At 56.4% G+C, this 23,257-nt stretch overlaps 1 protein-coding gene across 1 annotated transcript; it reads left to right on the top strand.

The window, feature by feature from the left end:
* Window positions 1-1,217: 1,217 nt before the first annotated feature.
* Window positions 1,218-22,962, top strand: Gys2 (glycogen synthase 2). The gene is made up of 16 exons (XM_042673385.1): window positions 1,218-1,338; window positions 4,840-5,021; window positions 9,350-9,541; window positions 9,994-10,173; window positions 10,797-10,941; window positions 11,263-11,380; window positions 12,029-12,149; window positions 12,455-12,561; window positions 13,411-13,470; window positions 14,085-14,163; window positions 15,288-15,401; window positions 17,576-17,702; window positions 18,917-19,012; window positions 20,497-20,660; window positions 22,209-22,289; window positions 22,734-22,962. Exons 1-16 carry the CDS (start codon window positions 1,218-1,220, stop codon window positions 22,932-22,934), a joined length of 2,088 nt encoding a protein of 695 aa, XP_042529319.1. The 3' UTR covers window positions 22,935-22,962.
* The last annotated feature ends 295 nt before the right edge of the window (window positions 22,963-23,257 follow it).

Raw genomic sequence — 23,257 nt, 5'->3', positions numbered from 1 at the left:
AAGATAAGAGTAAAAATGTTAAGGGACTGAAGCAAGCATACTAACTCGTGTGGATTCACATTTTTTAAGGTCTTTCTTCCTTTCCTACCTTCCTCTTTTTTTCCTTCTTCCTTCCATCCCTCCTTCCTTCCTTCTTTTCCTTTTTTTTGTGCTCATCCTAGAGCTTGAACTCAGGGCCTGGGCGCTGTCCCTCAGCTTTTATGCTCAAGGCTGGCGCTTTACCACTTGAGCCACAACAGCACCACTTCCAGTTTTCTGGTGGTTCATGGGAGATCAGAGTCTCACGGAAGCCTTGATCCTCAGATCTCAGCCTCCTGAGTAGCTGGGATTACAGGCGTGAGCCACTGGTGCCTGGCCTCATATAAATTTCTTTTTCTTCTTTCTTTTCTTTTTTCCTTTTCTTTTTTCCAATCCTGGGGCTGGAACTCAGGGTCTGGCGCTTTCTCTTAGCTGGCACGCCACGACTTGAGCCACACACAGTTCTACATCTGGCTTTTTGCTGGTTGATTGGAAATAAGAATCTCATAGACTTTCCTGCCTGGGCTGGTTTTGAACCGTGATCTTCAGGGCTCAGCTTTCTGAGTGGCTGGGATTACAGGCGTGAGCGACTAGTACCTAACTCATACATTTTCAATTTCGGGGGGGGGGGGGGGAGAGGCGGGGGAAAGCAAAGACCTAAATGGGAGACCGTACACCTACCGTCAGGGGAAGATAGAAACCGCCCCCCCCCCCCCAGCCTGTAGAATCGATCTAAAATCCTTGGCGAACTTCCTGGGGTGAATCGAGCGCCCCGTGGCCGTGGGAATGTTGAAATAAGTCCACAGCGTGATCCGGTAGGTGTTTGTTCAAAAGGACAAGGGTATCACGTTCTGACTAGTTCCAGGACGGGCTGTGAATCGCCGGATCTCACTTCGGGACTCTCCCCGGGAGGGATTGGTTGTGATGGATGATAAGTAGACAGCATTTTCTCTACTTCTCCACCCCAGAGAGACACCCACAGAAGGCTGTGAAGTCTTCCTTCCGGGGGGAGATTTTTTGGGGGGAGGAGGGGGAAGTTGAGGGGGGCAGGAGGGGAAGCACATGAGTTTTTATTGTGCTGTTCAGTCCTCCAGAGAAGAGACTAAAGGCAGGCACAGAGCGGCCCGCACTCTCTTGTGTCTGAGTTGGGACAGACAGCGGCGGTTGGAAAGAGCATTCTCAGAAGGGACTACAGGAAGATGCACCGTGGCCGGTCCCTCTCTGTGACATCCCTGGGGGGGCTTCCTCAGTGGGAGCTACCCCAGCTGCCCGTGGAGGAGTTACTGCTGTTTGAAGTCTCCTGGGAAGTAACGAATAAAGGTAGGTGCGGGTGTCAGGCCGCAGCCCTGGGCAGATTCGGAGTCCACAGGCGACTGATTTCCCGCCGGTGGGTGAGGGTAGGGTTCAAACAGCTTACAGGGGTGTAAGTTGGCTGCTGGGGCTGACCTGTGTGTTATGGAGAAGAAAGTAATCCCGGCTACTCAGGAGGCTGAGATCTGAGGATGGTGGTTCAAAGCCAGCCTTGGGCAGGAAAGTCCATGAGACTCTGATCTCCCATGAACCCCCAGAAAACCACAAGTGGTGCTGTGGCTCAAGTGGTAGAGCACCAGCCTTGAATGAAAGAGCTCAGGGACAGCGCCCAGGCCTGGAGTTCAAGACCCAAGACCAGCTTTTTAGGAGCAAATTAAAATAGTAACTCATCTCAGGGAATATGAATTTAAGGTTTAAAAACATTGAAATCTCTCTGATGAAAATATAGAATAAAAATGACACTTTTATGTGTGTCATCATTTTTCTCAGCCGGAAGAACATCATTAAGCACTTTATTTACTTATTTTGGTCGGTCATGGGGCTTGAACTCAGGGCCTGGGCGCTGTCCCTGAGCTCTTCAGCTCAAGGCTGGTGCTCTACCACTTGAGCCACAGTGCCACTTCTGGTTTTCTGGTTGTTCATTGGAGATAAGAGTCTCATGGACTTTCCTGCCCAGGCTGGCTTTGAGCCGGGATCCTTAGATCTCAGCCTTCTGAATAGCTGGGATGACAGGCGGGAGCCACTGGTGCCAGGCTTAAGCATGTTATTGTGGGAGATCTCGGCCAATTAGGAGGTGTACCAGCCATGTACCAGCCGTTGGTGGTTGCTTGAAATATGTGGGCATGCGTCTACATTTTAATTAATTTTGTAATGTTTCTCTGCTTTGCAAATCAGCTTGTGAATGTGATGCCTGTTATTTTATTTATCTAGTTTTGCTGGTTCTGTGGCTTGAACTCAGGGCCTGGGCGCTGTCCCTGAGCTTCTTTGTGCTCAAGGCTAGCGCTTTACCACTTGAGCCACAGAGCCACTTTTTCTGAGTAGTTTATCAGAGATAGGAGTCTCACAGATGTTCCTGTCCAGGTTAGCATAGATCCTTAGATCTCAGCCTCCTGAGTAGCTGGGATTACAGGAGTGAGCTACAGGAGCCCAGCTATATATGTGTGTGTGTATATATATGTATATATACCTATATATGTGTATGTGTATATATATACATGTATACACACACATGCACACACATATATACATATACTAGAATATATCCTATTATATATATCCTGTATATATTTAGGATCTATTCCTACATATGTATTATGTATATATAATATAGATAATATATGTAATTATATGTACACAATATATAGATATATGTACCATACTTATATGTGTATATATAAATGTAACTCTATGTGCATGGGATATATTCTTACATAATATATATGTTATAAAACATATTAATGATACATAATAATAGTATAATAGTATATATTTCTACATATAGATTAGGTACATAATGTATGTAATATATGTCATGTAATACAACAATGTGGGCATATTATTACATTGCATATGTAATATATATTGATAATGCGTAATAATATAACCATTCTACATAGTCCTACATATATATTATATATGTATAATATAATATAATATATATTACATATATGTAATAAATTATGGAATGTATATAATTATATATTGTGCAACACATGGAAAAATATGTGTACATAATATCAAATATATTGTGTATTCATAATATATAAATAATATATATTATATGCAATATATATCAGCTACCTTATAGATATATACCTAATATATATCCCTAACATATGTGTGTGTTTCCTATTGTGTATGTAGGGATAGTGACATGCAACTCTATGCATGTAATCTATAATACATGTAAGGTATATGTAACATATATAGTGTATAAAATGAGAGAGAGGAGAGGGTGATAGAGAGATGGAAGGAAATGGAAGGAGTTGGAGGGAGAGAAAGATACAGAGAGAGAGAATCCTTCTCTTGGTTCATTGTCCATGCTGTACTGCTTAGCGAACGTGAGTTACTGTCCGTAAGTGGACACTGCGGCTTTGAACGCTTGTTGCTCTGGGGGCCTGCTTGCCTGTCTTTTCTTGCTTATGAAAGGCCGTAGACGTCAGCCTCGTGTTGTATCAGGAAAACGTGACTCAGTAAATACAAAGTCCGTGTTTGAAAGCGGAGGTGAAGTGGGAATTCCGGGGCCCACCCTGCGGGAAAACAGGAACTCACTCCTAATATTGACTGAGCGTTTCTCACGCACGTGAGACTAGACTTGCATTAGTGGTTATCTTTGTCCATGTGTTTATTTCTCTGTGCTGGGACTTGAACTCAGGGCCATGTGCACTCACTTGGCTTTTTCTTCTCAGGGGGAGGGCATTCCCTGAGAACCACAGCTCTACCTCTGGCTTTTGCTGGTTGTTGTTGTTGTCGGTGGTGGGTCTTGAACTCAGGGCCTGGGCACTGTCCCTGAGCTCTTTCACTCCAGGCTGGTGCTCTACCACTTGAGCCACAGCGTCACTTCTGGTTTTCTGGTGGTTCATTGGAGATGAGTGTCTCACAGACTTTCCTGCCCGGGCTGGCCTTGAACTGTGATCCTCAGATCTCAGCCTCCAGAGTAGCTGGGATGACAGGTGTGAGCCACTGGGCACTGGACTAGAATTGCATTTATATATAGATTTAAAATACAGGTGTTGGTGGACTTTTCTGGTTTATACACCAAATCTGAAGGTGGGAATGGTGCCATACTGTGCCAAGAGAGAAGTTTGGTGAGCCTTCCTGGCACTAGTGTTTCCTATACCCAGTTAAAGCACAGTTAAAGAGTTAAATAAACTGGGCTGGGCAGGTGGCTCAGTGGTAGAGCGCTCACCTAGCATGCATGAGGCCCTGGGTTCGATTCCTCAGCGCCACATACACAGAAAAAGTCGGAAGTGGCGCTGTGGCTCAAGTGGTAGAGCGCTAGCCTTGAGCAACAAAAGTTCAGGGACAGTGCCCAGGCCCTGAGTTCAAGGCCCACAACTGACAAAAAACAAATCATTTACAAGAAGTTAGTAAGCCGGGCGCCGGTGGCTCCCGCCTGTCATCCCAGCGACTCAGGAGGCTGAGTCTGAGGCTCACGGTTCAAAGCCAGCCTGGGCAGGAAAGTCCGTAAGACTCTTCTCTCCAATGAACCACCAGCAAGCCAGAAGTGGCGCTGTGGCTCAAGTGGTAGAGCGCCAGCCTTGAGGGAAAGAGCTCAGGGACAGTGCCCAGGCCCTGAGTTCAAATTCTAGTACTACCAAACCCACAAAAACCCCCAAACCCTAAATATCTCAGAGGGGAAATTAAAAAGAACAACCCCCAAACCATAGGTATAAAGACATCTATCGTAGCATTATGACGGCCAGAGCTGGATGGATAAGAATGTTCCTGGGGGGGGGGGAGGGGATTTAATAAGCCACAGGATCCCTGACTCTCCCCTCCTGGTTGCAGTGGGTGGCATCTACACGGTGATCCAGACCAAGGCCAAGACCACGGCGGATGAGTGGGGAGAGAATTACTTCCTGATCGGCCCGTACTTTGAGCACAACATGAAGACCCAGGTCGAGGCCTGTGAACCCCTCAACGAGGCGGTCCGGGGAGCCGTGGAGACCATGAACAAGCATGGCTGCCAGGTACCGGGTTCAAGGATCCCCCCCCATACCCACCTGGGGAGAGCTGGGGAGAGCTGTCCAGGAGGAGTTAGACAGTAGCTGGGCGTGGTGGCTCCCGCCTGTAATCCCAGCTGACTCCGGAGATGGACACGAGAGACTTCATAGCTCCGTACCCACTGGGGCAAAAGAAAAGCAGTTGGTGAGACCCCATGGCTCTGATGAGACTAGAAAGCCCCCCCAAAACGACAGGCCGGGTATGATGATACACACCTACCACCCCGGCTCCTTGGGGGAAAGGGACACAAGGAGGATCGCAGTCCAGGGCCAATCTAGGCCTGAAAGACCTGCTCTGCTTGGGCTTCTCTGCTCCCACACCTTGAGCCACAGGGTCACTGGAGATCCAGGCTGGCTTTGAACTGTGATCCTCAGAGCTCAGCCTCCTGACCAACCCTTGAGAAACCATTGGCAAAGGAGGACTGGCTGACTTGGGGCGGGGGAGCTTAGTCTGCCACAGGGAGATCTCCATGGCTTTTAGGGTCGGGCGGGGTAGGATAGCCTGGTGGCAGGCAGTGTGGGGACAGAAAGGGCCTAGGCTGCTGAGATAGCCCCTTGAAAGTGAGGCTGCAGGCCCACGGCCAGGCCCTGCTGTGAGGCCTCACTTCCGGGAAGCCCGACCCTCTGGGAAAGGATTCACCCAGGACGTCAGCGCCCGCTGGATCCAATCACCGCTCAGAGCTGTGCGCACACTAGCTGGTGTGTGTCTGTGTGTGTGTGACTCTCCCAGCTGGGTGTGTGTGTGACTCTCCCAGCTGGGGGTGTGTGAATCTCCTAGCTGGGGGTGTGTGAATCTCCCAGCTGGGTGTGTGTGTAGGTGTGTGGGTGTGGGTCTGTGTGTGTAGGTGTGTGTGTGAATCTCCCAGCTGGGTGTGTGTGTGAATCTCCCAGCTGGGTGTGTATGTGTGTGTAAATCTCCTAGCTGAGTGTGTGTGAATCTCCCAGCTGGGTGTGTGTGAATCTCCCAGCTGGGTGTGTGTGTAGGCGTGTGGGTGTGAATCTCGTAGCTGTGTGTGTGTGAATCTCCCAGCTGGGTGTGTGTGTAGGCGTGTGGGTGTGAATCTCGTAGCTGTGTGTGTGCGAATCTCCCAGCTGGGTGTGTCTTTGTGACTCTCTCAGCTGTGTGTGCATCTCATAGGTGTGTGTGTGGGTATGTGTGACTCCTAGCTGTGTGGGTGTGTGACTCCTGTGTGTGTAGGTGTGTGTGTGTGTGTGAGTCTCCCAGCTGGGTGTGTGTGTGTGAACCTCCCAGCTGGGTGTGTGTGTGTGAACCTCCCAGCTGGGGGTGTGTAGGTGTGTGTGAATGTGCACAGGTGTGTATAGGGGTGTGTAGGTGTGTGTGTGTGTGTGAATCTCCCAGCTGGGTGTGTGTGTGTGAATCACCCAGCTGGGTGTGTGTGTGTGTGAATCGCCCAGCTGGGTGTGTGTGTGTGAACCTCCCAGCTGGGTGTGTGTGTGTGAACCTCCCAGCTGGGTGTGTGTGTGTGAATCTCCCAGCTGGGGGTGTGTAGGTGTGTGTGAATGTGCACAGGTGTGTATAGGGGTGTGTAGGTGTGTGTGTGTGTGTGTGTGTGAATCGCCCAGCTGGGTGTGTGTGTGTGTGAGAATCGCCCAGCTGGGTGTGTGTGTGTAGGTGTGTGTGTGTGTGCAGGTGTGTATAGGGGTGTGTATGTGTGTGTGTGTGAATCTCCCAGCTGGGTGTGTGTGTGTGTGAATCTCCCAGCTGGGTGTGTGTGTAGGTGTGTGTGTGTGTGCAGGTGTGTATAGGGGTGTGTAGGTGTGTGTGTGTGTGTGTGAATCGCCCAGCTGGGTGTGTGTGTGTGTGAATCTCCCAGCTGGGTGTGTGTGTAGGGTGTGTGTGTGTGTGCAGGTGTGTATAGGGGTGTGTAGGTGTGTGTGTGTGTGAATCTCCCAGCTGGGTGTGTGTAGGTGTGTGTGTGTGTGCAGGTGTGTATAGGGGTGTGTAGGCGTGTGTGTGTGTGTGAATCGCCCAGCTGGGTGTGTGTGTATAGGTGTGTGTGTGCAGGTGTGTACAGGGGTGTGTAGGTGTGTGCAGCTGTGTGTGTGTGTGTGTGTGTGAATCTCCCGGCCCACCAGACTCTTCCTGGGTAGCGGGTTCCTGTGCGTCCGCCCTGCTGGCTCAGTCGGTGCTTGTATTTTATTATTATTGTTGTTGTTGTTGACCTGAGCTCGGTGTCAGCGGAGGTGGGGGAGGGGTGGGAGGGGGGATGTGGGGGAGGGTGGGGGGTGGGAGGGAGGGGGGATGTGGGGGAGGGTGGGGGGTGGGAGGGAGGGGGGATGTGGGGGAGGTGAGGGGTGGGAGGGGGTGTGGGGGAGGGTGGGGGGTGGGAGGGAGGGGGGATGTGGGGGAGGGTGGGGGGTGGGAGGGAGGGGGGATGTGGGGGAGGGTGGGGGGTGGGAGGGAGGGGGGATGTGGGGGAGGTGAGGGGTGGGAGGGGGGATGTGGGGGAGGGTGGGGGGTGGGAGGGAGGGGGGATGTGGGGGAGGGTGGGGGGTGGGAGGGAGGGGGATGTGGGGGAGGGTGGGGGGTGGGAGGGAGGGGGGATGTGGGGGAGGGTGGGGGGTGGGTGGGAGGGTGATGTGGGGGAGGTGAGGGGTGGGAGGGGGTGTGGGGGAGGGTGGGGGGTGGGTGGGAGGGTGATGTGGGGGAGGTGAGGGGTGGGAGGGGGGATGTGGGGGAGGGTGGGGGTGGAGGGAGGGGGGATGTGGGGGAGGGTGGGGGTGGAGGGAGGGGGGATGTGGGGGAGGTGGGGGAGGGGGGGAGGGGGGATGTGGGGGAGGGTGGGGGTGGAGGGAGGGGGGAGGTGGGGGTGGAGGGAGGGGGGATGTGGGGGAGGTGGGGGAGGGAGGGAGGGGGGATGTGGGGGAGGGTGGGGGTGGAGGGAGGGGGGATGTGGGGGAGGGTGGGGGTGGAGGGAGGGGGGGTGTGGGGGAGGTGGGGGAGGGGGGGAGGGGGGATGTGGGGGAGGGTGGGGGTGGGAGGGAGGGGGGACGTGGGGGAGGGTGGGGGTGGAGGGAGGGGGGAGGGTGGGGGAGGGGGGGAGGGGGATGTGGGGGAGGGTGGGGGTGGAGGGAGGGGGATGTGGGGGGAGGGTGGGGTAGGGGGGTAGGGGGGATGTGGGGGAGGTGGGGGTGGAGGGAGGGGGATGTGGGGGAGGGTGGGGGTGGAGGGAGGGGGGATGTGGGGGAGGTGGGGGAGGGGGGTAGGGGGGATGTGGGGGAGGTGGGGGTGGAGGGAGGGGGGATGTGGGGGAGGGTGGGAGGGAGGGGGGATGTGGGGGAGGGTGGGAGGGAGGGGGATGTGGGGGAGGGGGGGAGGGGGGGAGGGGGGATGTGGGGGAGGGTGGGGGTGGGAGGGAGGGGGGACGTGGGGGAGGGTGGGGGTGGAGGGAGGGGGGACGTGGGGGAGGGTGGGGGTGGAGGGAGGGGGGATGTGGGGGAGGTGGGGGTGGAGGGAGGGGGGATGTGGGGGAGGTGGGGGTGGAGGGAGGGGGGATGTGGGGGAGGGTGGGGGTGGAGGGAGGGGGGATGTGGGGGAGGGTGGGGGTGGGAGGGAGGGGGGATGTGGGGGAGGGTGGGGTGGGAGGGGGATGTGGGGGAGGGTGGGGGTGGGGGGAGGGGGATGTGGGGGAGGGGGGGAGGGGGGGAGGGGGGATGTGGGGGAGGGTGGGGGTGGAGGGAGGGGGGATGTGGGGGAGGGTGGGGTGGGAGGGGGATGTGGGGGAGGGTGGGGGTGGGGGGAGGGGGATGTGGGGGAGGGGGGGAGGGGGGGAGGGGGGATGTGGGGGAGGGTGGGTGTGGAGGGAGGGGGGATGTGGGGGAGGGTGGGGGTGGGAGGGAGGGGGGATGTGGGGGAGGGTGGGAGGGAGGGGGGATGTGGGGGAGGGTGGGAGGGAGGGGGATGTGGGGGAGGGGGGGGTGGGAGGGAGGGGGGACGTGGGGGAGGGTGGGGGTGGAGGGAGGGGGGATGTGGGGGAGGTGGGGGTGGAGGAGGGGGGATGTGGGGGAGGTGGGGGTGGAGGGAGGGGGGATGTGGGGGAGGGTGGGGGTGGAGGGAGGGGGGATGTGGGGGAGGGTGGGGGTGGGAGGGAGGGGGGATGTGGGGGAGGGTGGGGTGGGAGGGGGATGTGGGGGAGGGTGGGGGTGGGGGGAGGGGGATGTGGGGGAGGGGGGGAGGGGGGGAGGGGGGACGTGGGGGAGGGTGGGGGTGGAGGGAGGTGGGAGCCGGGGGAGCTGGAGCGGCTTCGGCCCCCTCACCCCCGCGCGGCCCGCAGGTGCGCTTCGGCCGCTGGCTGGTGGAGGGCAGCCCGTGCGTGGTGCTCTTCGACCTGGGCTCGTCCGCCTGGAACCTGGACCGCTGGCGCGGCGACCTGTGGGAGGCGTGCGGCGTGGGGCTCCCGCAGCACGACGCCGAGGCGGGCGACGTGCTCATCTTCGGCTCGCTCACCGCCTGGTTCCTGCAGGAGGTCGGCTGCGCGCGCACAGGGGGCGGGGCGGGGGCGGGGCCGGGGGCGGGGCCGGGGGCGGGGCCGGGGCGGGGGCGGGGCCGGGGCGGGGCGGGGGCGGGGCCGGGGCGGGCGACGTGCTCATCTTCGGCTCGCTCACCGCCTGGTTCCTGCAGGAGGTCGGCTGCGCGCGCACAGGGGGCGGGGCGGGGGCGGGGCCGGGGCGGGGCGGGGGCGGGGCCGGGGCGGGCGACGTGCTCATCTTCGGCTCGCTCACCGCCTGGTTCCTGCAGGAGGTCGGCTGCGCGCAGGGGGGCGGGGCCGAGGCGGGGGAGCGGAGGCGGGGCCTGGGGCGGGGCCGGAGAGCCGGGGGCGTGGCCGTGGCGGAGGGGAGCAGACAGCAGCCCCTTCCACTTCCTCCCTCCTTCCCTCCCTTCATCCTCTCCTCTCTCCACCCGCCCCCCCCCCCGCAGGTGACGGAGCGCGCGGCCCGCCCCGTCGTGGCGCACTTCCACGAGTGGCAGGCGGGCGCGGGGCTGGTGCTCTGCCGCGCGCGGCGGCTGCGGCTGGGCTCGGTGTTCACCACGCACGCCACGCTGCTGGGCCGGCACCTGTGCGCCGCCAGCGCCGACTTCTACAACCGCCTGCGCCAGGTGCGGCTGGGGCCGGGGCCCGGGAGGGGCGGGGCCCGGGAGGGGCGGGGCCCGGGAGGGGCGGGGCCCGGGAGGGGCGGGGCCCGGGCGGGGCGGGGCCTGGGCGGGGCGGGGCCTGGGCAGGGCTGGGCTCTGGATGGGGCTGGCCGGGGCGGGGCTGGGGCCTGGATGGGGATGACCGGGGGCGGGGCCTGTGTGGGGCGGGGCTTGTGAGGGGCGGGGCCTGGGGGAGGGTGGGCGGAGGGGGGCCAGGGCCTGTGAGGGGCGGGGCCTTGGCGGGGGGCGGGGCTGGGGCCTGGATGGGGCTGGCCGGGGGCGGGGCCTGGAAGGGGCGGGGCCTGGATGGGGTTGGTCGGGGCGGGGCCTGGGAGGGGCGGGGCTTGGATTGGGCTGGGCGGGGCCTGTGAGGGGCGGGGCTTGGGCGGGGCCAGGGACGCGCTGGCGTTTGCTGTCCTGGGTGAAGGGCCGGCCACCAGGGTTCAGCTGGGCTCTGGAACCTTCTGAGGGCCGGTGCGGGGAGGGGGGATGGGGGGGGGTGGGGAGGGGTTGTCCCCGGGCGGAGCCTGGCGGGGCCCAGGGCCCGGGAATGACGCACGCACGCACGCGCGCGCGTGTTCCCGCAGTTCGACGTGGACAAGGAGGCCGGGGAGAGGCAGATCTACCACCGGTACTGCATCGAGCGGGCCTCCGTCCACTGCGCCCACGTCTTCACCACCGTGTCCGACATCACCGCCACCGAGGCCGAGCACATCCTGAAGCGGAAGCCGGGTACGGCTCGCCCCTCGTTTTGTGCCGCCCGTCTCTGCGATCTGCGTGACCATCCAACATCCACTGTCACTTTCCTTGTGTGTCTGTGGTGGGACTTGAACTCGGGGCCTGGGCGCCGTCCCTGAGCTCCTTCACTCCAGGCTGGTGCTCTACCATCTGAGCCACGGCGCCACGTCCGGTTTGCTGGTGGTTCATGGGAGATCACAGTCTCACGGACTTTCCTGCCCGGCTGGCTTTGAACCCTGATCCCCAGATCTCACCCCCTCCCCCCCCCCACACACACACAGGAGAATGTTCCTGGTTTGGCTCTGCTCTTTACAGACGTAGTGACGCCCAATGGCTTGAGTGTGAAGAGGTTTTCAGCCGTGCACGAGTTTCAAAACCTACACGCCATGTACAAGGCCCGGATCCAAGACTTCGTGCGAGGTCATTTCTATGGGTAGGTTCTCCTCTACTTAAAAACATAATCACGAGGGCTGGGCAGGTGGCTCAGTGGTAGAGCACCCGCCTTGCATGCACGAGGCCCTGGGTTCGATGCCTCAGCACCCCATAAGCAGAAAAAGCCAGAAGTGGTGCTGTGGCTCAAGTGGTAGAGCGCCTGCCTTGAGCTGAAGAGCTCGGGGACAGCGCCCAGGCCCAGAGTTCAAGCCCCACGACCGACCAAAAAAACAAAAGGTCATGAAGAAAAAGAAAGTATAACCAGGCACCAGTAGCTCCCACCTGTCATCCCAGCTGCTCAGGAGGCTGAGATCTGAGGATCACAGTTCAAAGCCAGCCCGGGCAGGAAAGTCCGTGAGACTCTGATCTCCAATGAACCACCAACAAGCCAGAAGTGGTGCTGTGATTCAAGGGGTAGAGCACCAGCCATGAATGAAAGAGCTCAGGGACAGCGCCCAGGCCCTGAGTTCAAGACCCAGGACGGACCCACATCTAGAAAACAAGAATCATCAGGTGATAGTTTTCCAGATCTTTCAAGAAAGGAAGGAACACCAGGACTTGCTAGGATCCCTGCTCACGTTGAACTGTCCCGGGAAATGCACCGGGTTTGGTTCCTTGCATTGGAAATGATCGCCCTGCTTGGTTTCAGTCATCTGGACTTCGATCTCGAGAAGACTTTATTCCTCTTCATTGCCGGGCGGTACGAGTTCTCCAACAAAGGGGCCGACATCTTGCTAGAATCTTTATCCAGGCTCAATTTTCTCCTCAAGGTAAGAAAAACTCCAGGCACCCACGCTTACACCTGTCATCCCAGCTACCCTGGAGGCTGAGACCTGAGGATCGTGGTTGGAGCCAGCATGGGCAGGAAAGTCTGTGAGACTCTGATCTCCAATGATCCACCAAAAGAAAGCCAGAAGTGGTGCTGTGGCTCAGGTGGTAGAGCACCAGCCTTGAGCTGAAGAGCTCAGGAACAGCGCCCAAGCCCTGAGTTCAAGCCCCACAACCAACAAATAAAAGTCCTGGGGTGACGCGTGCATTTATCTTCGTCTCTGTTGAGTTTCTGGTCTCTCTTCAGCTGCATAAAAGCAACGTCACAGTCGTGGTGTTCTTCATCATGCCCGCCAAGACCAACAACTTCAACGTGGAGACACTAAGAGGACAAGCCGTGAGGAAGCAGCTATGGTAATCTCAACACATCTAGAACATTCTACTGGGAGAAATGCAAAGGGAAAGGGGCTGGGCAGGTGGCTCAGTGGTAGAGCGCTCACCTTGCATGCCTGAGGCCCTGGGTTTGAGTGCTCAGTACCACATTCACAGAAAAAGCCAGGAGTGGTGCTGTGGATCAGGTGGTAGAGCGCCAGCCTTGAGCAAAAAGCAGCTCAGGAACAGCGCCCAGGCTCTGAGTTCAAGCCCCAGGACTGGCAAACACAAATGCAAAGGGGTTTTCTGGTTGGCTTGTTTTCTTGCAGGGCGGGGGATTGAACTCAGGGCCTTGGCTCGCGCTGCGTTCTCAACACGAGGCTGTTCGTCTTGAAGTTGCACCATCTGTGATCTCTCTCCTTGACCGTTGTTGTTTGTCTCAGGATTGTTTCTACCATAAATCCTTTGAACTCAGGGCCTGGGCGCCGTCCCTGAGCTCTTTCACTCAAGGCTGGCGCTCTACCACTTGAGCCACAGCTCTACTTCCGGTTTTCTGGTGGTTCATGGGAGATCAGAGTCTCACGGACTTTCCTGCCCAGGCTGGCTTTGAACCACGATCCTCAGATCTCAGCCTCCTGAGTAGCTGGGATGACAGGCAGGAGCCACCAGCGCCTGGCATCTTTCCATCTTTTTTGTGTGTGTGTTTTTTTTTTAAACTCTTGGTGGGAATTGAACTCAGGACCTTCGCCCTGCCCACCTCCCATTCTGTCGCTCTTTAATGTGTTCTTCGGGTAGGGTCTCTCCCCAGAACTCCGGGGTGGCCGGGACTACAGGCGTATGCAACCGGGCGCAGCCCTAGGATTTTTTATGATTGTTGTAAATTTGCCACAGGGACACGGCGCACACCATGAAGGAGAAGTTTGGAAAGAAGCTGTACGACGCGCTGCTGAGGTGAGTGCTCGGGGCATGCCGGGCTTGGTCCTCCGCTCCCTCTGGGGCGGGTTCAAGGTCAGCGGCCGCCGGCTCACCACCGGTGCATGCATGAATCTGCAGCCAGGGGAGATGCTGGAGGCCAAATGCATGGTTATTGGCAGTGCTGTGCTGCTCGGGCAGCGTGCATTCAATCTACATCCACATCGTCACCAGTACCTTAAATAATATCGCCTTACTTTCAACAGTTATTATCATTACTATTGTTATGATTCGGCTGGTCCTGGGGCTTGAACTCAGGGCCTGGGCGCTGTCCCTGAGCTTCTTTGGCTCAAGGCCGGCACTCTACCACTTGAGCCACAGCGCCACTTTTTGGCTCTTTCTGTGATTCACTGGAGACGGGAATCTTAGGGACTTGGCTGCCGGGGTTGGCCTTGAACCCGCGATCGTCAGGTCTCAGCCTCCTGAGTGTCTGGGATGACAGGCGTGAACCCCCCCACCCCCCACAGTGTAGTAATGATTTTACATTCTAGCACGGTTTATCTTTGAAGATGTGAACTCTAGAACACATGTGCAGCACCAGGCAAGCATGGCCTTAGTACCAGCCGCTCGGGGGCGTTTTTGTTTAATTGTAGAGGAGAGATTCCTGATATGGAGACCATTTTGGATCGAGATGACCTGACCATCATGAAAAGGGCCATCTTTTCAACTCAGGTGAGAGACAGACACAGAGAGACAGACAGACAGACAGACAGACAGAGACAGACAGACAGAGACAGAGACAGAGACATAAACCAAAGCACTTTTAGGTTGGAGAGAAAACAATAAGATCTCACAGAGTCACCCCAGCAGCTTGGTTCTTTCTGGAAAGGGAAGTTTTTCTGGGCTGCTTTTATTTATTTATTACTTATTTATTTTGCCAGTCCTGGGCCTTGAACTCTGGGCCTGGGCGCTGTCCCTCAGCTCTTTAGCTCAAGGCTGGTGAGCTACCACTTGAGCCACAGCGCCACTTCTGGCTTTTTCTGTGTGTGTGGGGCTGAGGACTCGAACCCAGGGCCTCATGCCTGCGAGGCGAGCGCTCTACCACGGAGCCACCTGCCCAGCCCCCATCGGGCTGCGTTTAACTGTGTCTTCACACCTGTCTTTGCGTCTCTCGACAGAGTGTGTGTTGAGCTCATATATCTTGTTGGAAAACAACAATAACAAAACCGTGTACATTGTAATCAAGCAAATCTTCTAGATTGTTCCAAAGACATAGAATGTGTATGAAATGGGTGTGGGCCTAAATAATAATGATAAATATTACTATAATCTATATATTATTATTTTATCTATCAAACAATATACATTTATATTATACATCTTTATATGTTATTATACACTGTATTATATATGTTTATAATGATATAATTATATATAATGTATTTTGTGCGTTTATAATTATATATATAATCATATATTGTAATTGCATAATTCTATGGTAATGATTCTTCTGCGGCTGGTGCTGGACTTGAACTCGGGCCTCGCGCTCTTGCTCAGCCGTTTTGCTTAGTAGCTGGCGTTTGCCCTGGGGGAGGAAAGGCCCGCGGGAGGCTCTGCGCCTGCGCCCTGCACTCCCCGCGCCTGCGTCCTGCGCTCAGTGCTTGGGCCTTGTGCTTCCCCGCGCCTGCGCACTGCACTCCCCGCGCCTGCGCCCTGCACACCACGTGCCTGCGCCGTGCGCTCCGCCTGCGCCCTGCACTCCCCGCGCCTGCGCATTGTGCTCCCCTGCGCCTGCGCCGTGCGCTCCCCGCGCCTGCGCCGTGGCCCCAGCCCCTCCTGCCCCCCCCCCCCCCCAGCGCCAGTCCCTGCCGCCGGTGACCACGCACAACATGATGGACGACGCCTCGGACCCCATCCTCAGCACCATCCGCAGGCTCGGCCTCTTCAACCACCGCGCCGACCGCGTGAAGGTGAGCGCGGCCCCCGCCAGCACGCGCCGTGCGACCGTGCCACGCAGTGCGACCGCGCACCTGCAAGCAGTGTGCACGCGCGCCGTGCAACGTGCCGTGCACACGCAGTGCAACCACACACACGCACCCTGCAGCAGTGTGCACACGCACCGTGCAACCGTGCAACGCAGTGTGCAACCGCACACACGCACCGTGCAACCATGGGCACACGCACCGTGCAACCGCACACGCACAGGGCAACCGTGTGCACACGCACCGTGCAACCGTGCAACGCAGTGTGCAACCACACACACGCACCCTGCAGCAGTGTGCACACGCACCGTGCAACCGTGCAACGCAGTGTGCAACCGCACACACGCACCGTGCAACCATGGGCACACGCACCGTGCAAACCGCACACGCACAGGGCAACCATGTGCACACGCACCATGCAATCGCACACGCACCGTGAAACTGCACACGCACCATGCAACTGTGCACAAGCACCGTGCAACGCATCGTGCAACCGCACACGCACAGGGCAACCGTGTGCACACGCAGTGCAACCGCACACCTGCACCGTGCTACCACGCACACGCGCAGTGCACACAGCGAATGCACGCACAGCACAACCCCATGTGCACACTAGCGCCGCTCACGCCGCAGCTGCCCGGCCTGAGTCCCGGGCACGCACAGGAGACGTGGCGCGTCCATTCGCACGCCTGGAAGCGGGGCTCCCCGCACGCCTTGCACGTCCTGCTCACACTGGCCACGGCCCTTTCCCAGCCCTGCGCGGGCTCGAGCGGCACTGACTGCGAATCCATTGCGGAAGCCTCGGGGCCTGGCCTGGGTTACAACGCCTTCCACCCGTGTCCGTCTGTCTGCCAGCCAACCGTCCGTCCATCCATCTATCTGCTGGTCATTGTTCGCCTCACTCTCTCCCCATTCCATCGTATTTGTTCGCCTTCTCCTCCAGCTTGTTTGTCTCCCGTTCAATCATCTCTGTTCTGTGTGTCATCTACCGTCTGCCATCTGTCCACACAGCCTAAAACGAATCTACCTGTCAGTCTGTCTGTCAGTCTGTGTGTCAATCTGTCTGTCTGCCCATCTGTTTATCTATCTACCTGTCTGTGGATCTACCTGCCTGACTGTCTGTCTGTGTGGATCTATCTACCTGTCTGTCTATCTAGCTATCTATCTGTCTATCTGTCTGTCTGTCTGCCTGCCTGCTTGCCTCCCTATCTACCTGTCAATCTATCTGTCTGTCTGTCTGTCTGTGTGCCAATCTGTCTATCTGTCTGTTTGTCTGCCCATCTGTTTTTCTATCTACCTGTCTGTGGATCTATCTGCCTGTCTGTCTGTCTACTATCTGTCTGTCTGTCTGTCTGCCTCCCTGTCCATCTGTCTATCTACCTGTCTGTTGATCTATCTATCTACCTCCCTATCTGTCTATCTATCTATTATCTATCTATCTACCTACCTACCTGTCTGAGGATCTATCTATCTACCTCTCTCTCTCTGTGTGTGTTGATCTACCTGTCTGTCTGTCTATCTATCTATCTATCTATATCTGTCTGCCTGTCCATCTGTCTGTCTATCCGTCTACCTATTTATCTATCTACTTGTCTATCTATCCATCTATCTCTGTCTGTCTACCTGTCTATCTATTGATCAATCGATCGATCTAATCTATCGTTATTTATCTCCCTATTCTACCAGTATATTTTTTATATCTACCCATTCCATCTAATCTAATTACCTCTCTGTCTACTCTATCTATGGATCATCTATCTATCATCTATCCACACCTGCCTGGAACGAATCTACCTAGTCTATCCATCCATCCATGGTCTACCTGTCCATCTGTCTGTCCTTCCATCTGTCTGTCCATGTACCTACTTCCCTGCGTCCGTGTTAGTTTGAAGCCAGGGCCTTACTCTTTCTGCTTTAGCTTTGTCGGGCCCTGCCACTCGAGCCTCGGCTTCCCTGCCTGCTTTTTGCTGAGAGTTGTTCGCCCGGGGTCGGCTTTGAACCGGGGAACTCAGATCTCCAAGGGAGGGGCGGGGGAGGGGAGGGTTTGTCCCTCTGTCTGTCCCTCCCTCTTCCCACACTGCTGTGGGATGTCAGGCAGCAAATCCTGGGGGGGGGGCGCGTTCCCGCCCTCCCAGCCCCCCCTCACCGGGCCATTCCTCTAGGTGATTCTGCACCCCGAGTTCCTGTCTTCCACCAGCCCCTTGCTGCCCATGGACTACGAGGAGTTTGTGCGGGGCTGCCATCTGGGGGTGTTCCCCTCCTACTACGAGCCCTGGGGGTACACTCCCGGTACGTGCCTGCCTGGAACGTTCTAGACCTGTGTGTGCTCCTGGGCGCAGGAGCATCAAGCGAAGGTGGCCGGGGCTTTGATTTGTTAGTTTGATTTCTCTTGCTCCCTCCCTCCCTCCCTCCCTTCCTCCCTCTCTCCCTCCCTCCCTCCCTCCCCTCTTCCTTCCTTCCTTCTCTCCTTCCCTCCTCTCTTCCCTCCCTTCCCCCTTCCTTCCTTCCTTCCTTCCTTCCTTCCTTCCTTCCTTCCTTCCTTCCTTCCTTCCTTCTTTCCTTCCTTCCTTCCTTCCTTCCCTCCTCTCTTCCCTCCCTCCCTCCCTCCCTCCCTCCCCCTCCCTTCCTTTCTTCCTTCCTTCCTTCCCTCCTTCCTTCCTTCCTCCCTCCCCCTTCCTTCCCTCCTTCCTTCCTTCCTTCCTTCCTTCCTTCCTTCCTTCCTTCCTCCCTCCCTCCTTTCCTTCCTTCCTTCCTTCCTTTCTTCCTTCCTTCCTTCCTTCCTTCCTTCCCTCTCCCTCCTCCCTCTCTTCCTTCCTTCTGTCTCTTCATCTATCTATTCATCTATCTACTCACCTACTTCTCTGTCTATCTGTCTGTCTGTCTGTCTGTCAGTACTAAGCTTTGAGCTCAGGGCCTCGCGCACGCGCGCTCGGTGTGTTATCGCTAGAGCCATGCCTCGTTGTGCGGTCATTTCTCCCATGAGAGATCTCGTGTGCTCTCGCCTGGACTGACCCAGACTGTGAACCTCCTCTTCCGGCGTCTCTCCCGGTGAGGGTGACAGGCTGGTGGCCTCCAGGCCGGCTTGACACTGGCGGAGATGGGGGTGGGGAGGGATGTCTCTCCAACGTTCGTTTTCTGTAGGCTGGCCTTGAACCAGGATCCTCCTCATCTTGGCCTCCTGAGTGGCTCGATGACAGGCATGCGCTACTGTGCCTGGCTGAAAGCATTCTAGGTAAAAATTAACACAATAGCCGGGTGCCGTGGCTCCCGCCTGTCATCCCAGCGACTCAGGAGGCTGAGATCTGAGGATCCCAGTTCAAAGCCAGCCTGGGCAGGAAAGTCCGTGAGACTCTGATCTCCAAGGAACCACCAGAAAACCGGACGTGGCGCTGTGGCTCAAGTGGTAGAGCGCCCGCCTTGAGCACGAATGCTTGGGGGGGCGTCTGGGGCTGCACGGGGGTTTGGGGTGCTGCTCTGACGCTGAGCCTCTCTGTTTGCTGCAGCCGAGTGCACGGTGATGGGCATTCCCAGCGTGACCACCAACCTCTCCGGCTTCGGCTGCTTCATTCAGGAGCACGTGGCCGACCCGGCTGCCTACGGTGAGATCTGTCACCCGTCAGTGTTGTCGGGGACACCGGGCCTCACACCACACGGAAGCCTGCCACCCAGAGCCTGTCCCCAGAGCTCAGCGGAGGCGTGCAGCCCAGCAGACCCAACCGAGCCCTGCGCCGGGGGCTCCTGCCTGCCATCCCAGCTGCTCAGGAGGCTGAGTGCTGAGGATCGCAGTCGGAGGCCAGCCCGGGCAGGAAAGTCTGTGAGACTCTGATCTCCAACGCACCAGCAAAAAGCCGGACGTGGCGCTGTGGCTCAAGCGGTCTTGAGTGGAAAAACAAATCTCAGGGAGAGTGCTAGAAAACACAATGGTACTCAGGGCCTACCAGGAGAATCTGGTTAGTGAACATCCCATGGAGGGGGGTCTGTCTGTCTGTCTGTCCGTCTCTCCATGCTGATCCTCAGGCTTGGACTCCAGGTCCCGGGAGAGCTGACCCCCAGCTTCTGGGCTCAGGCCTGGCTGGCGCTCTGCCCCTTGAGCCACAGCTCCACTCCAGATTTCGCTGGTTCCTGGTAAAGAAAGCGTCCCGGGGGCTTTTCCCCCGCCTCAGGCTGGCTTTGAACCACCTCGTCCCGTCCCAGCCTCCGGCCTGAGAAGCTGAGACTGCAGGCGTGCGCTGCAGTACCCGGCCAGGCTGAGCGTTGCCCGAGATGATGCGGTCTGCGGCCAGGGACCAGCTCTCGGCTGGCTTTGCTGGGGGGGAGGAGGGGAGAGGAGGGGGGAGGGAGGGTGATGGGTTTCAACAAGGCGAGAGCAGCAGTGGGGGGAGCCGGTGGGGACCGACCGCGGAGACGCAGCGCGGGATGCTGCATGCGGGTGTGTGCGGGTGTGCGCAGGTGCGTGCGGCTGTGTGCAGGTGTGTGCGGGTGTGCACAGGTGCGTGCAGGTGGGTGCGGCTGTGTGCAGGTGTGTGCAGATGCACGCGGGTGCGTGAAGGTGCGTGCGGGTGCGTGCGGGTGTGTGCAGCTGTGTGCAGGTGCGTGCGGGTATGTGCAGCAATGTGCGGGTATGTGCAGCTATGTGCAGGTGTGTGCAAGTGCACGCAGGTGCGTGCAGCTGTGTGCAGGTGTGTGTGAGGCTGTGTGCAGGTGTGTGCAAGTGCACGCAGGTGCGTTCAGCTGTGTGCAGGTGCACACGGGTGTGTGCAGGTGTGCGCAGGTGTGTGCAGGTGCGTGCAGGTGCATGCAGGTGTGCACAGGTGTATGCAGCTGTGTGCAGGTGTGTGCAGGTGTGTGTGAGGCTGTGTGCAGGTGTGTGCAGGGTGCAGGTGCATGCAGGTGCGTGCAGGTGCGTGCAGGTGTGCACAGGTGTATGCAGCTGTGTGCAGCTGTGTGCAGGTGTGTGTGAGGCTGTGTGCAGGTGCGTGCAGGTGTGCACAGGTGTATGCAGCTGTGTGCAGGTGTGCACAGGTGTGTGCGCAGGTGTGCACAGGTGTGCGCAGGTGCGGCCTGACGGCCTCCGCCCCTCCAGGCATCTACATCGTGGACCGGCGCTTCCGCTCCCCGGACGAGTCCTGCAACCAGCTCACCCAGTTTCTCTACGGGTTCTGCAAACAGTCCAAGCGGCAGCGCATCATGCAGAGAAACCGCACGGAGAGGCTGAGCGACCTGCTGCACTGGAGACACCTGGGCAGGGTGAGCCGGCCCGGGGCAGGACAGACAGACACAGACACACAGACACACAGACACAGACACACAGACATATACACATATATGCACATATATACACACAGACACACAGACACATATATACATATATATGTATATGTTTATATATAATTATATATATATATACACATACAGGTATAAATTACATATGTGTATTCATATATAAATCTGGGTGTATATACACATATATGTTTAAAATATATGTGTATCTTTATATATGTATACAAATATACATGTGAATTTCCATATATATATATATATACATATATATGTATAAAAAGATGTGTGTATTTATGTATAATAATATATATGTAGCCGGGCGACGATGGCTCCCGCCTGTCATCCCAGCTACTCAGGAGGCTGAGATCTGAGGATTGAGGTTCAAAGCCAGCCCGGGCGGGAAAGTCCATGAGACTCTGATCTCCAGTGAACCACTAGAAAACTGGAAGTGGTGCTGTGGGTCAAGTGGTAGAGCACCAGCCTTGAGCTGAAGAGCACAAGGACAGCGCCCAGGCCCAGAGTTCAAGACCCATGACTGACAAAAAAAATGTACATATACATACACGTATAAATATATATGTGTATTTATATATAAATATATGTATATATACATATATGTATAGAATATGTGTACATTTATATGTATAAATATATATGATATGTATATATATATATATATATATATATATATATATATATATATATATATATATATATCTCACTGGGCTCAAGCGCGGCTTCTGTTCCTTCATCTGTCAAGTTGAAAATCTCAGTGGTATCTTCAGATGCTGTCCTTCCTTCCTTCCTTCCTTCCTCCCTTTCCGGGGTCTTGAACTCAGGGCCTGGGCGCTGTCCCTGAGCTCTTTCGCTCAAGACTGGCGCTCTACCACTTGGGCCACAGTTCCATGTCTGATTTTCTGGTGGTTCATTGGAGATCAGAGTCTCATGGAGACTGTCCTGGGCTGGCTGTGAACCGTGATCCTCAGATCTCAGCCTCCTGAGTAGCTGGGATGACAGGCAGGAGCCACGGGTGCCTGGCTATCAGGAGTAAAACTCTTGCTTGTTTTATCCTAAAATGTGACATGGATTCCACTCGCGCCCGTGAGTTTTATTTGTATGCCTCAGTTCAAAACAAATTTTTTTATTGATGTATCTTAACCGGGCGCTGGTGGCTCCTGTCTGTCATCCCAGCTACTCAGGAGGCTGAGATCTGAGGATTGTGGTTGGAGGCCAGCCGGGGCAGGAAAGTCCCTGAGACTCTCATCTCTAAGGAACCACCAGAAAACCGGAAGTGGTGCTGTGGCCCAAGTGGTAGAGCACCAGCCTTGAGCTGAAGAACTCAGGGACAGCACCCAGGCCCTGAGTTCAAGCCCCATGACTGACCCTCCTCCCCCAAAAAATAGATGTATTTCTTTGAGACTGGGGAGAGTAAATCCTCACATACGGAAGGAAGGAACTCAGCTATGGAAATACCCGGATGGCCTTTTAACCCCTGGCTTTCCTTTCTCTCCACAGTATTACCAGCACGCACGGTACCTGGCCTTAAGCAGGGCATTTCCTGAGCAGTTCCAAATGGAACCCACGTCACCGCCAGCGGTAACCGTCCACTGCGTTCTCCGTGTGCTTGCAAAAGGAGATTTCTCATTGGGGGCAAGTTCCAGTCAGGCCTTGCAACCCAGAAGCAGCAAAAGGCGTTCAGACCATTGTGCATTGTCGAAGAAGCAAAAGGCACTAGAGAAAGCAGACAGCCTTTGGTTCAGCCAGCCCCCGGCTGTGGTGCTCTGCCACTTGAGCCACAGCTCCATTTCGACTTATGTTTCTGGAGGTTCCTTGGAGATTAAAAAAAAAAAAAAAAAGTCAGCCTCCAAGTGCGATCCTCTGATCTCAGCCTCCTGAGCCGCCGGGATGACAGGCCGCAGCCACCACGCCCAGTTACTTTTCTTTTCAAACCCAGTGTGCATACCTTGCTGTGTGTGTGTGTGTGTGTGTGTGTGTGTGTTGAATCATTGCAACATAGTGTGTTGTTTTTGTCTTGGACAGATGGAAGGATTTAAATTCCCCAGACCTCCCTCGGTACCACCTTCCCCATCCGCTTCCCAGGCCTCGAGCCCGGTCAGCAGTGAGGCCGAAGAGGAAGACGAGGAGGATGAGAGGTACAACGAGGAGGAGGAAGCAGAGAGAGACCGCGTCAATATTAGGTCACCGTTCCCGCCCAGCAATGGGCCTCGAAGGAAGAAATAATAATGCGATGCACAACAGTAGCTCCCGCCTGCCATCCCAGCTACTCGAGAGGCTGAGATCGGAGGATCCCCGTCCAAAGCCAGCCTGAGCAAGAAAGTCTGCGAGACTCTCTCTCTCCAGTGAACCAGCCAAAAAAGCTAAAAAGCAGCGCTGTGGCTCACACGGTAGAGCGCCAGCCTTGAGCGTAAAAGCCCAGGGACAGCGCCCCAGGCCCTGAGTTCAAGCCCCAGGACCGGCAGCCAAAATAAAGAGATCACTAAAAAGAAGGAAAAGGACACGTCGTTCCTTCTTCTCGTAAATTACTGCACTGGGATTTATTCTCT

The sequence above is a fragment of the Dipodomys spectabilis genome, unplaced genomic scaffold, assembly GCF_019054845.1.
Source record: "Dipodomys spectabilis isolate Male_0828 unplaced genomic scaffold, ASM1905484v1 ptg000815l, whole genome shotgun sequence".
Lineage (NCBI taxonomy): Eukaryota > Metazoa > Chordata > Mammalia > Rodentia > Heteromyidae > Dipodomys > Dipodomys spectabilis.
This window is presented reverse-complemented; position numbering and strand designations above follow the sequence as displayed.

Excerpts from the sequence above, each read along its gene's own strand:
- Gys2 (XM_042673385.1), top strand. The coding sequence starts at position 1,218 with ATGCACCGTGGCCGGTCCCTCTCTGTGACATCCCTGGGGGGGCTTCCT. Across the intron at positions 5,022-9,349 it reads TGAACAAGCATGGCTGCCAG|GTGCGCTTCGGCCGCTGGCT; the intron begins GTACCGGGTTCA and ends CGCGGCCCGCAG. Across the intron at positions 12,150-12,454 it reads GGCTCAATTTTCTCCTCAAG|CTGCATAAAAGCAACGTCAC; the intron begins GTAAGAAAAACT and ends GTCTCTCTTCAG.